Source organism: Meleagris gallopavo, chromosome 4 (genome assembly GCF_000146605.3).
Source record: "Meleagris gallopavo isolate NT-WF06-2002-E0010 breed Aviagen turkey brand Nicholas breeding stock chromosome 4, Turkey_5.1, whole genome shotgun sequence".
Classification (NCBI taxonomy): Eukaryota; Metazoa; Chordata; class Aves; order Galliformes; family Phasianidae; genus Meleagris; species Meleagris gallopavo.
Window position 1 is genome coordinate 13,690,551 of NC_015014.2, and position 13,103 is coordinate 13,703,653.

A 13,103-nucleotide genomic window follows, 5' to 3' on the forward strand; every position below is an offset into this window, starting at 1 on the left:
TCTGGACGGTTGTTTTGCACCAGAGGATGAATTGGTGTGTGGGTGTTTGAATACTGCTATTTGCTGTTTTTTAAAGGACTTCTAGCCCTCCCATGGGGTTACTGCAGCAGGAATTCATACCTGTGCTACAGCCCAGCATACAGACTGCTGACAGGTACCAAGTGGAAAAACCCCACTCATAGTGTGCTGTGTTTTGTCAACATGTTTTACTGCCCATGGTTTTCAGCAACTTATTATTCAATATTTATCTTTATTTTTTTTCCCCTCTCCATTTGTGCCTACATTGCCTGGCAAATCATGTTGTTCTATATAACATTTTATTTTATTTTTTTTCATAAATTGCCAGTATCTGTCCTTTCAACTCTCGATTTAATAAATCTCTTGAATTAAACAGAAGTAGAAATTTGCTGAAACAATTGCAGTGTTCAGTCATGTATTTGCAAGCACATACCCTTTTCAAAATAATTCTGGATCCATTTGTAGCTACTTCTTGTCAGTTGAGCTGTTCTGAAATGTTATCTGTTGTCCAGCTGTTACATGACAGCCATCTTCAAGAGTTCTGCTGTCTTGCTCTGTAGTTATAGGTTGTTACAACCTTTAGGTAACTGACCATAGCACTCAACTGCCAGCAACATTTAAGGCAGTGAAGATGGAAAATGACTTACCCTGTAAACTGAGGATCCTAGAGTGTTTTCAGTGCAGTTTTGCTTTGCCCAACCTAGCTCTAGTTTTTCAGTAGCCTTTTTGCCTTTTCCATGTATAACAGAGGTCTCTGCTGTTCCAGCAGAAGGAGAGTGACTGAGAACAGAATTCAATTTCAACAGGTTTCCTCTCAAATTCTGGAATGGATGGTTTAATTGAAGATGGAATGCTATTTCTATTAGGGCAGTTCCTAGACTTTGCCATTCTTCATTTCCAGCATTGGTGTGCCTTCACCATTTGTTTCCTTTCTGTCTCTCACTGTGCATGCTGGGTTTGGTCCAGGTCTTCACTTCTTATCTCTGACTAAGGACTTCTCTCAAAGCTAACACTTTTACTTTTCTCATTGTTTTTATGCTGTTCCCTTAGTAGTGCTAAGGCTTTCATTTCAGGACATACTCGTTGCCTCCTGGACCAAGTGTGGCTTGCAGATAAATGCTATCAAGTTTTGGTCTAAGTGTACAGAGTTATGGATCAGTGTGAGTGAAGCCTGGAGCTTCAGCACTGCAGAACACAGTTCTATGGACAAGACTTCACTATTAAGCATAACAGGCCAGCGTGAGGATGAAGAGCCATTAATAAGAAAGGCCTTTTCCAGGGCAGTAAACTGAGTTTCACCAGCCAGAAGTGCTTTATCTTGCTCAGTTAGTAGCCTTTTTGTTCTGTTTGAAAACAATTCTTGATCTTCTTCTTAGAATAAATACTTTCTGATATCTAGTATCTCCCTAAGAGCGACTTGTACTGGTGCACACTCAACTTGGCTTGATTTCTGTGCTTTGTGTTGGTCTGTGAAGAGTTCCCTGCGCCTTGTATTAATTAGTACCCATAGGATTCAGTGCTTCCTTTGTGCACCCTCCATGCATGGAGATAATCACAAAATGCTAGGTTAATAAAATCAATTGTCCTGTTAGCCAGAACTGCATTGTTTTCTTTCCTAATAGCCCCTATAACCAAAGCATAGAAAGCATAGTCACTTAAAGAACTCCAAACTTTTGGAGAACTTTTACACTACTAAACACAAACTTGAATAGTCATACAAGCTTCAGATCTGCTATAAACTCAAGTATGATAGGTGTGCAGGTAGTGACACATAGCACCTCATAAATTCCTGTAGTGCTCCAAATAACCCTGATTTGGTTTTTGTCTCTCTCTTTCTTTCACGGCTGAAGGCATCACACAGTTACCCGGGGTATAACAAAAGGAGTGAAAGAAGACTTCCGCCTGGCCATGGAGCGCCAGGTCTCACGCTGTGGGGAAAATCTCATGGTGGTCTTGCATAGGTTCTGCATTAATGAGAAAATACTGCTCCTTCAGACTCTTACGTGAATGAACTGGATCATGAAGCATCCTCTCTCAAGGAGAGAGAGGAAGGCTTTTATTTATCCTAACAGCAGCAGAGCAGTGGAAAAATCACTTTTCTAAATGTATAGAAGTTCCCTGCAAGCAGTAAGTTCTGCAGTACATGAACACAACTCAGTATTTGGCCACTGCTTGGTTTCCTTGTGAAGGTAGACTGAACTTTATAAATAAAACTTGGTTTAAAAACACTACTGTAATCTGTTAGTTTGTTTTTTTCTTTCTCATAGGCATTACACTAAGGTGTGTCTTACTTTCTTCCATATACATGCATAGAAATGAGAAGAAGATACTTCAGGCTTTTTATTAGCATTAGTTTGGAAATCACAACAGAAATGAGTTGACAAATATCTTAGACAGAGATTAACTGGTATGTTTTGTTTTGGGCTGAATTGTTCCTGTGTTGCTGCATTTTATATTCAGAGCTTTCATGGAAGTCCACTTATAAAGAAGATTGCTCTCATTGAACTTCAGCATCCAAGTGCGTGGCCTTTCTCCACTCAAAATGTAGCATGTGAAATTCAGACTTGATCTATGCTAGAGGTTCATAACACAAAGGCCCAGAACATCCCTAAGTGAACTGCTGAACCTATAGCAGCAGCACACCAATTAATAACCCATTAAAAGAGGTCTTAGGCAGCAGGCTTCTGGAGGATGCTAGCGTGGATCCCAGCCCAGACAACAGCAAAAGGCAAACAGATGAGCTGAGGCACTGGCCTCTGCAGCACACAGGCAGCCCTGAGCTTTCCCCAACAGTTACTGCACTACTCACCCCAGTGCAGAGCTGAGGACTCAGCCAGTGCTACCGAGTGAAAAAGAAGATGGTTCTAAGGGACAAGCCCAGTAATGCCTGGAAGCTGATGTCTCAGCTGGTCCTACAACTGAAGCCAACTACAATCCCAAATAGGGGCTAGGGGGTTGGCCCAGCCCTTCTTAGTGCTGCTACTTCCTTTTTTCAACATGCGGAGTACCCCTCTCAGCAGGCATGGCCTTGAATCCAGGACTAGTGATCTCTCTCTCTCTCATTTCTTCCTTTTCCTCTTGAAGTAACACAAGGCTTACTTGAACTTCGTCAAAAACCACACAGCTCAAGTAGGTATAACTGTGGGGGAGCCAACATACAGACAATAACTGTTTTGTAGAATTCACCTATTAAAGTTGATCCTTTTTTCTCTTATGCACAGATTTGGGGTGTTATTTCACCTAAATATAACTGGGGGCATCTGCAAATCCAGTCATTCCTTCCTCCCTCCACAAGAGGGACATGACATGGCTGCACCAAATGTGTGCCCATAACTGGTGCTGGGATACTGCAGGTGTCAAGAGCTTTTACAAGCCCCAGCTTCTGATTTAGGTGCCTTGTCACATGCAATGACAGTGACCATAGTCCCTTCTGGTAATCCCTTGCAATCACCACTAAGCTCCCTTACAGTTCCTTTCATGAGCAACATCAGGCTGTCTTTAAATACCAAGTGTTGCAATATAGTCATTGTCTCTGTACGAAAGTAGGAGATCAGTAAAATATTTTAAAAGTGCAGTAAGTAGAAATAGAGCAACTGCAACAGATTAATAAGTTCTAGGTAAATACAAAAATATGGTCCTTAAGTCACATGAAGTCTTGATCGCAACGTCCATGGAAATGTAAACTTGAACTAGGATCCCTTTTTATAAATACAATCCAGCAGAATTGGCAACATCTCAGGCTAATCCATTTATGTCTTTGCCTCAACAGCATGTAGGCCTACCTGACCACCTCCATCAGATTTTCCAGAATATCTTTTTCCTGTAAAGTATATATGATATTATGACCCAAAGAGTTGTTGCAGTGAGGTTTTGAGTCAGATGCTCTGCATGGGATTGACTGTCTTGCATCTTCCACTTGAAAGGGAAATAGTTTTCAAACACTTCGTGTCCAATGTAGACCAGGATTGAGTTCATTCCTGAAAGTAAGCACAGGTCTTAGCATCCAAAAGAGCAAGCATGAGCTTGCTGCAGAAGCAGCAGGCATAGGCATGCCAAGCTTATGAAATGGAATGACATTGAAACAATAACAGCCAATCCCAGCAGCTAATGGTCCTTGCCCAAAGAATGCTCTGCATATGTGTTTGCTTTCACACATTGTCTGAGGGACTTCACCACTAAAAATGTTTATTGAAAACAAACGTAGATAACCTATATGCTAAATTGAAAATACAACCAGATCGATGCTCCCACAATTCTACTGACAAAAATAATCACAGTTATTGTCTTTAGAGTGGCTGGGGGCCAACCTATTTGTTCAGATCTACTGCCTTTCCAAACAAATGCTGACTGCCCTTCAAAGCTTTGGGATTTCTGGTAGGAGATATGATACCATGCTGTTACCCTACCCATCTTCCTGTCCAGATACCAAAGCTGAAGAAATGTTCCCTATGCTGTGGGTTTGCACTCTGTCCTCAAATGTATGTCACGAGCCCAGTGTGGTTAAAACCACAATGAGATGCTTTGGGAGACAGGCTTATCTAAAAACACAGAGAGAACCTATGTGGCTGCCCAGGGGATTTTGTCTTCCACATCTTCAGAAGTGGTAGTACTCTGCTGACAGGCCTTTGAGTTTCCCACTAAGTTAGCTAAGTCTCTGCAGTCCTTTCCAAACCAACTGAGAGCCAGCTGTGGTATTTTGCTTGGTGCTAGGCAGCCGCTCTCTGAACTCAAGATGAAATTTAAAACAGTCATGTGGCAACAGCAGCTTCCAGCCCTTATTTAAATACTGGCAGTCCATCTCCCTTAAATTTCTGGTCTAGTCTCTCAATTCTGTGCAAAAATTCAGCTCAAGCTAACCATTTTGACCTCCTTCAAGGTACCTCATTCAAAATCCCAACTCCTTTGAAGACAAAGGAGGTACAGAAACGTAACAGAATAGTTCAGAAAGAACTGGAAGGAATGCGTTTCCTGCTGTGCTTTCACTGACCTGGGTAGAAAAATGGAGTACCTGACCACAGTCTCTTGACATCCACAAGGTAATACATCAGCAGTAAGAGGATGAAGGCAAAGCAGCTCATGGTTGTCACATATGATGTTGACCTATGCACATTTTCAGTAGGAGGTTAGAGAGATAAGTGATGCATACAGATCACGATACAAGAAAGGGAAAACTGGTAAAATAACACTTTAAGGTCATACTAAAAGCTCTCAGCTTACCATAAATTCTTGTTTATGGGAATAAACCCTTCTTCTTTAGAACATTTTGTCAAGATAGCAGAAATAATTCCCTGCAATAAAATAAGTTACCGAAGTTTATATAAGCACTGCAACATTTCAGACTGTTTGTGTTGAACAAGAAGACGGGTCTATTAGGAAGCTACCCAGTGATACTTAGACCACACTAGGTGAAATAGCTTACCATTACTAAGCTCCAGATTAAGAACCGGCTCATAATCTGTTTGTGCTGGTCTTTGTATGACAAGATAATTTTTCCTGCCTAGTACAAGCAGAATACAAAAAGTGAATTAAGGCCTGCAAATATATCTGGCTCTCAAAACATAGTGGCATTGGCTACAGGCAAGGGACACCAATATCAGCTAAGTCTCTGAAAGGCTGAGAAATTGAAACTTTGCAAAGAATGTACACAGATGAGAGAAACACCTAAATGCAAATTATTCCGCAGCAGAGGCACCCCTCATATCCCTTTTCTACTGTTAATACTGAAGAATGGGATGAGCAACTTTGTTAGGACAACACTGTGACTCAAACTCCACCTCCCAACCCTCAGCAAGGGACTGCACAAAGGAACAAACTGATGCTCACTCCCTGACCAGGCCAAACAACTTCTTGGCACTGCATCCATCCCAGCCTGCTCAGAGTTCATGTTCCTTTTCAAGTTACTGCCAGGTTAGATTCCACTTCTCTGACACCCACCTTAGGCTACGTGGCCTGAAAGCACTGCTCTAGAAAAGATTTTGTTAGAGCCAGTCTCAACCACAAATAAAACAAGTTGCCTCCCCACATCCAAGATGCCCTAAAATTTTCCCATGCAACATACAGAAAAAAAGAGGTACCTGCAGTCCCAGAAATGCCATTAAAATGGTATTTATGGTCCCCAGGATCCCTTCAGGATCATATGGCACTGTTGTTTGGTAAAGCACCTTAAACAGAGAGCAGTTATTACAAGGTAACCAAGCAATCAGTATCCTTTCTTTTCCAGACTCCTCTTCAGCACACACGTCTTTCCCAACCCCCTCCTCACCGCTGCACTTGGTGGTAGCCTACAGCTTCATACTGCAAACCAAAACCTACTTACATTGCAAGAGGGATGCTGATATATATGCTTTTCTCCAAGAACCAAACGATCAATGTAACCAGCTGCTCCTCCAGTGCAGTTAGCATACTTTCCAAAATCTCCAATGCCCCCAGGACCAAGATAGCCCCTAGGACAGAAACAAACAATTTACAGCATTGATGCTAGATGTCCTCTCTGGCCAGAGGCACACAGTGAAATGCAGGTCCTATGTGACAGCTGGTCTCAAGGGTACGGGCAGGAACCTAAAGCAAGGCTTCAGTTCAGCCCTGGCTGTTTAGCTGGCTGCTCTACCTCCTCTACAAGTGCTGACCCAGGACTCGGGATGATGTTGTGATTATTGTATATTGCTGTACAAAGGCCTGAGAAAGACTGTAAGCCTCTTCTTCTGACAGGTGATGTCACCTTTTCACACCAGTTAATTTAATACCAAAGTAAAAGCTTCTTTATATGATAAATTCTTCCCTTCAGCCTCCTGCCCTTAGGGCTTTCATCTTTGTCCTATCCCTATAACTTTTTTCTCCCTCCACACAGAAAATACATAATCTGATGCCCCACAGAAAGTAGTCTGAGTGCAGTCTTACCTGGGACAACCTGGCACTGGTAACAAAAATGTCAGGCACAGCCAAATCACTTCTAACGTCAGAATGAAGATCCACTGTGGCCAGAAGGGGAGAACATCCTGCAGAGCAGGATATGACATCTCCTGCATGAGATGGAGGGAAGGGGAAATATTAACTTACAAGTGAAAAACATGCCCCTGGGGACATCCTGTACTTCTTGACAGGCAGTTCCCCAGACACAAGAGAGGGCTGTTTTTGTTGAAAACTGGGTTCTGCCAATGGACCTTTCATCTTCATAAACAATTTCCAGACACTTAATTCTTTGAGGAGGGGGGTAGGAAACAAACCAAAACAAAAACCCACAATGTTTTTCAGCTTGAAAAATGTCACAAGGAATCTTGAGTCTTGAGTAGAACAAAGCCTTTTGGGAAAACAGATTCCAGAAAAGCCAAAAAGCAGTATTACTTTCCCCTGCTGTGAAAAACCACTGCCAAAATTAACTGGACAAAACAGAGGCCGCAGGATTCAGCATAGAGATGCCCGTCCCTGCGGTTCCTTGGCAGTGGAAAGTCATCAGAAATGCCTGGGAATGTCTGCTTCTAAACACCATCAAGATGGATCAGTGAAATCCTCAAATAAAGCAAAGATAGACATGATTAAATGCAGAGGGGGAGACTGAAAGGTGTGCGTTCCCTGATATTTTCACCAGGTCATGCTATGTGGCACACCAAATAAGATGCTACATGTTCTTTATACTCAAACAAGAGCAAAAACTCTCAAGCCCTATCATGTGTTACCTTCCCATGTAACTTACCAAAGTCCCACTGTCAGCACCAGCTCTTGTAAACAGGAGTTCAAGAGCAGCAACCACTAGATATGTCAGTCCCAGTCTCTGAAGTACTCCGGGGATGCGCAGGTTTTCCCAGGACACTGGAAAAAATACATGCAGTGTGAAAGAGAAACACTCTTGACATGGGCACCTTCATAAATACGAAGCCACTCTTCCCCAGGCAGAGCTCAGAGCCACTGCACCTGCAAGTGTGTGGGGCACCTCTGTTCTGCCACTTGACTGTCTGTAAATCGTAACCCTTGGCAAGTCAACACTAAGATGATAAACAGTTCCCAGCACAGGGGTTAGACAGAAAGAATTGCGTCAGTCTCCTATAGGAGACAGCCCAGCCAAAGAGGCAGAACAACAGAAAGAGGGTTTCGCTCACATGCTCCAAGGCAGTAATTAGGATTCACAACTATGACTCCCAGCAGGGTTAGCAGAAAACTCCTCCAGAGGATTTTCCCAAGCACCTTCTGCTTAGAACTTCCCCACCTCAGCATGGAGCTCAGCGACAGTGATATTGATGTGCCCATGATGAACACAAACCTACAGAACAGAAAGAGGATACAAAGCAGCTAAGAGCATTCAGCTGCTCTACTGGTTCATAGGGACCGTGCTGTCATCAAGAAGGGTAAGTTCCTAACAGCTGTTTAACACAAATTCACTCCTTCAAATCAATTTCCATACAAAAGCAGGAAGTTTGCAATGTTCCCCTGGCAACCCTTAACATCACTTGACACACTATTCTTCAGGAAGACCTACCATGGAAAAACCAGGTCTGCCACTGTTAATCCTACAAAAGAAATAAGAAGGAACACATTACTTTCCTCAAAACTTCCCTAAACTTTAACAGCATTATTGATGAGTTTCCAGAGGTCATTTTATGTCCCAAAATCTAAAAAACGTTATAAGCAAAACATAGAAAGATTTAATCATCTCGTTTCACTGCTTTTACCATTCCTCAAAAAACAGGTTCATAACTGTGTCTCAGGAAAGATTTCAGGACAGGAATCCTTGCTATTCTCCACCGGAGCAACACACTGCAGAACCCCTCCCCCATCAGCTTGATGGTTGCACAGCATCAAGCACCATGGGCTTGATTATAATACTAGACTCTGTTTAATGACCACGGTTTTTAAAAGCTAAAAATATTATACTATGTCAAAAATAACAAGCTTACAAACAGATTGTGATTTGAAATCTTTACATATGCATTGCTTCTCCCATTAGCCTAAAAGGCTAGATACTGTACTGATGCAAATCAGAAGAGCATCCCAGCCTTCAACTAAACAATGCAGCAGGTAACCATATCGAGATATTGAACTTAAAATGCAGATTAGCTGTGTCTCAATTGTACTTTACCATTCCAACTCTCATGTTTGAAGAACCAGTATTTTCCTCCTCCATAGTTAACAAACACCATAATTATAAGAGAGAGGCTAAAAAGAAACAACGAAAACACAGAAAGTACCACATGTCAATGAAATACATATGTGCAAACACAGTTAACATTTATTCCATTAAAATATTTCCAACTGTGAGATCTAATAGTTTATTTTCAAAGAAAGATTATATACGAAGCTTCCAGTATTGCTGAACAAGAAGCAGTATTTCAAAGATCATAGTAGTGAACTGAAGTAAGCACCTTCACATTACATTTTCATGCTAAACATAGGTTGCCCTTTTCCACCATGAACCACAACCTTAACATCTCCTCAAACTAGATCTATGCAATGCTTCAACAGTAATCATTAAAATTTTGATTATTGTTCAAGTTAAATGCTTTTGGGGTTCCACTGTATTTCCATATACTGTCAATCTGTCTTTGGACAAATCTCCCACCCCTTGGGAGAGCTGCTTTTGGGCAAGGTCTTATGCTCACCCTCGGAACGTGTCCAGAGAACGCAGTCGTTGCTGAGAGGTTGCACGCCACAGACGCGGGGAAGGATCTGTGCTAATGGAGTCTGTGGTGCTTGGGGACCCCAGCTCCTGAAGGAACAAATCGGACACAAGAAAAGCAAGTCAGTGGCTGGCTATGGACCTGCATGGGTTTGCACACCATGTTTGTCCTGGTTCTCCCCATCCTCCTTTTCTTTTTGCTTCCCCACTTGCTATTTCTAACCCCTTAGTGGCTCTGTAGTGTAGCAATAGTATTCGACAGGAAAATGCAGATGCTCTGTATTCTATCTTTGATCAGGGTAGAAACAATAAGCCAAGGAGAAAATCCTATGTTTGAGATTTGTGGGAGCTGGGTTCAGTCCAAATCAACCACAGACTTGCCATCCCTGTGAGGGCAGCTTTACAACTGAGCTGAGCAGATCCAGCTGCTGATTCTCATCAACAGGATCAGTCCCATCCCATCCTATCCCACCCAAAAGCACTTGTGTGACACACAGAGAGACCATTCAGGGAGCTAAACCAGCAGAAAATGAATATTTTTAAAAGCAGGACCGGCTTCTTTCCAGACAGGTTCCCTAAACCACTTGATCAGCTCCAGTAACAGCATAAGGCAGCAACATTGCTTTAACATGGATAACTGGAGATAAGCAATTTCAAGAATTGCACCGGAGCTATGCTCCCAGCTCTTCTGACTCCATGCAGGTTCAGACTTGCTAGATATGAAGCCCAGACTGTGACAATCCATCTATATTCTAGTATAAAACATGGCCCACAGAAATGACAACTCTAGGGCTGTCAAAGGAATCTTGATTTAAGCTTAGCTCCATGAAAATTCCTATTGTGCTGCAAGCAAACACACAAGCCGGAACTTCAACCCCACCCTTATACTCTTGTGTCAACTGGGGACAGTTTTCACAGATGCGTGTCCTTCGAGGGAACTAAGGAGGCAGAAAGCTAGATATTCCCAGCTTGCAAGAGTTCTGCGAGGAATCCACAACTCCTACCTGGAAACCCAACCCAGCACTCTCCATTGACATAAAACTGCCTGTCTGACACTAAGATTTGGCAAAGGCAATAGGCACAAGAAGATGGCAAGTAATAAATAATCCCCCAGATGCCCAGACAGTATGCATTATTCTGAGGTTAAACCACCACCACCAAATGCAAATGAAAGGTACTTCGGTCACTCACAGAATTAATCAGACGATCAGTTTCCCTAGGGTTCAGTTTCTTGTAAACCCAGTTTCTGACTGGACCAATTCTGCAAATTAGTAACAGTTTAACAGACAAAACAAAAAAAATTGGCTGCTTCACAGCCAATTCCGTCTTAACGTCAACTATTCAGTAGTATAAATCAAAAGCTGGGATGGCCTCTATCCATGTTTCTCCAATGCATGTATGTAATACTGATATACAACCAGTACCTGTGAACCCAGTTACATCCATTTATCTAATGACACTGCCACAAGCTCAAGTTTGGGACCTCTACTCTCAGGCTGTCCACAGACAGGGACTGATATCGCTCAGTACACATGACATAAGACCACAGATGTTAAAGATGCTTAGGTCCCACTGACTTGTACTGCTGATTTGTTCTCGGGAACAAGTCACAGGAGAACAAAGCAGAGTGTGCATCAGCTTATGGCTGATGTCTGCTGCTCTCCAGCAACTGCTCTGCACATGAGCTAGCAAGCTATAAGTTATCCCTCAAGAGAAATCACATCACTCTGCATTTGTCATTGCATGGACAGCTAGTACAGCTTGACCTGTACATGGCAGCCTGGCAGCAGTCTTACCTGCAAGCAGGGACTCCAAAGCACTACCACACTACTTTTAAATGGGTGACCCCATCTCATGTATGAGGAGATGTTAGCACACTGTTCACTTACTTCATAACAAGGCGACAGATGATCACGATAGCAAGGATCCCCGAATAAACCAGGAAAGCAAAGAGGATAGCTACATGGAAAAGAGAAGAACACAACTCTGTATCTTACACAACAGAACTGCTCATGGGCAGGGATTTGGTCTACTGTGATATAAACACAACAACAAACTCAACCCACCATCCATCACACCGCTTTCTCCACGGAATATTTATACCCAGTCTGAGTCCCACAAAGAGAAAAAAAAAGAACTGAAGCAAGCTAGCAATCAGCAACTGCACATTTTGGCATAAAAAAGGGCAAAATAAATGTGCACTGAGGCAATAGTGAAGAAAGAGTTGATGTGCCATATGTTCTGATGAAAAAACTAGAGATTCAGAGATAGCCTCAATGAGAAGAGGACAGGGAGACAGTAATAACATTTGAAAGTGTGAAGGATTTTTCTTTATAGCTGGAGAACTGGAAGGACTGAAGAAAAACTTAATACAAAGGAGAGGAATGGAAGAGATGAGAGATTAAAGAAGGCCTGGGAAAGGAAATGAACAAAAAAAGTAAGACAGCAGGTTGAAAATTAAGAGCACAACAAAATAGAAATCCAAACACTATGGTTTGTTTCCTGTTTTGTGAGAGACGCAGGACAGAGGGAAGAACAAGGGTCCTGTGTATTTTCAGAAACATGGAGGGAAAGAGGAACTAACGATGATAAAATCTCCCTGTGGATAAAATACCCACTGATTTTGGTGAGGCTAATTTCTACTCCAAAAATGTGAAGAGACCTGATCCTGGCCAGGGTCTTCAGGCAGGGATGTAAAATGTAAACAGGCAAAACACTGAGAGAGAAGACGTACAGGTCCGTTGCACATTTCAACACAACACAGGTAGCTACAGAGGCATTTTAGGTATCTGGCTTTATTGAGAGATGCATGTTGCAGAATGTAAGAGGAAAGCTGAGCATTACATACGGAGGTAGCTGTTGATGGGGCCTTCATTGATGATTATGTCACAAGAAATGGTTTTGGCACTTGTGTGTAGGGTCTTTACCACTAGGGAGTAATTGCCAAACTCTCCAAAGTGATACTGAATCCTGCAAAGGAAAAGGGAGACAGAACTTGCTGCTCCATGTAGATAACAGGGCATCACTCAGAGAGCTGAAGGGTGAGCATCACCTTTCCTGAACTCACATCACCCATCTCCTCGCACCACTGCCTCTATGCAAGTGAGACCAGGCCCCAGCACAGGTCAGCCCCACATCCAGACACACCCAGCGTAACCCACAGCGTGGCGAACTCCAGGCTCTATGATCAGGAAAGAGGTTGAAGGGCTACGATAAATCTCAGTCGCAGCGCGGGGGAAACAAAAACCCAGCAGCACAGACGAAGAGCCGGGGCGGTGGCACCTACTTGCAGAGCTCGCTGCCGGCCAGGGAGCCGTTGAGCAGCAGGCTGAGCGGATGCTGGGTGTCCACCACGGCCGCCGCGCCCGGGCCCCGTCGCTCGGCGGGACGACGGCCAGAAGCTGGTAGGAGCACTGCGGAGGAAGCGGAGGGTGAGGCGAACCGGGCCGCAGGCCGCGGGCTAGTCGCCGCGCGGCTC

General features: G+C 43.2%; 2 protein-coding genes and 1 long non-coding RNA gene across 5 annotated transcripts in view; 2 read left to right on the top strand and 1 right to left on the bottom strand.

Moving 5' to 3' along the window:
• Positions 1-6: 6 nt before the first annotated feature.
• On the top strand, positions 7-2,246 carry LOC104910558. Its single transcript, XR_793194.2, has 2 exons — positions 7-154; positions 1,869-2,246. It is a non-coding gene; the product is annotated as an uncharacterized LOC104910558 (long non-coding RNA).
• Positions 2,247-2,334: 88 nt separating this feature from the next.
• Positions 2,335-13,097, bottom strand: HGSNAT (heparan-alpha-glucosaminide N-acetyltransferase). Of its 3 annotated transcripts, XM_031553024.1 has the most exons (18): positions 12,912-12,984; positions 12,693-12,806; positions 12,474-12,595; positions 11,515-11,584; positions 10,817-10,886; positions 9,609-9,715; positions 9,089-9,165; positions 8,489-8,519; positions 8,112-8,272; positions 7,709-7,824; positions 6,916-7,037; positions 6,335-6,461; positions 6,093-6,179; positions 5,438-5,515; positions 5,236-5,306; positions 5,006-5,118; positions 3,801-3,995; positions 2,335-3,157 (listed from the first exon to the last, which is right to left on the bottom strand). In XM_031553024.1, coding segments are annotated over exons 2-17 (1,536 nt in total). In that variant the 5' UTR covers positions 12,695-12,806; positions 12,912-12,984; the 3' UTR covers positions 2,335-3,157; positions 3,801-3,813. The 3 variants fall into 3 exon arrangements, with proteins under 3 accessions (XP_031408884.1, XP_031408885.1, XP_031408886.1); XM_031553025.1 differs by having other exon boundaries at positions 2,335-3,995; positions 12,912-13,097; XM_031553026.1 differs by lacking the exons at positions 10,817-10,886; positions 12,474-12,595; positions 12,693-12,806; positions 12,912-12,984 and having other exon boundaries at positions 2,335-3,995.
• INTS10 (integrator complex subunit 10) overlaps positions 12,722-13,103 on the top strand; it is a 9,412-nt gene continuing 9,030 nt past the window's right edge. Inside the window, exon 1 of the mRNA XM_019614526.2 lies at positions 12,722-12,727. Coding sequence (XP_019470071.2) covers positions 12,722-12,727 — 6 coding nt within the window. The remainder of the gene's footprint in view (positions 12,728-13,103) is intronic.

Bases quoted from the DNA above. Each gene is read 5' to 3' on its own strand.
- HGSNAT (XM_031553025.1), bottom strand. The intron at 7,825-8,111 runs GTGAGCGAAACC...TATTTTTTCCAG, and splicing joins TAATTACTGCCTTGGAGCAT to TGTCCTGGGAAAACCTGCGC. The intron at 6,462-6,915 runs GTAAGACTGCAC...TTTCTGTCCTAG, and splicing joins CCAGTGCCAGGTTGTCCCAG to GGGCTATCTTGGTCCTGGGG.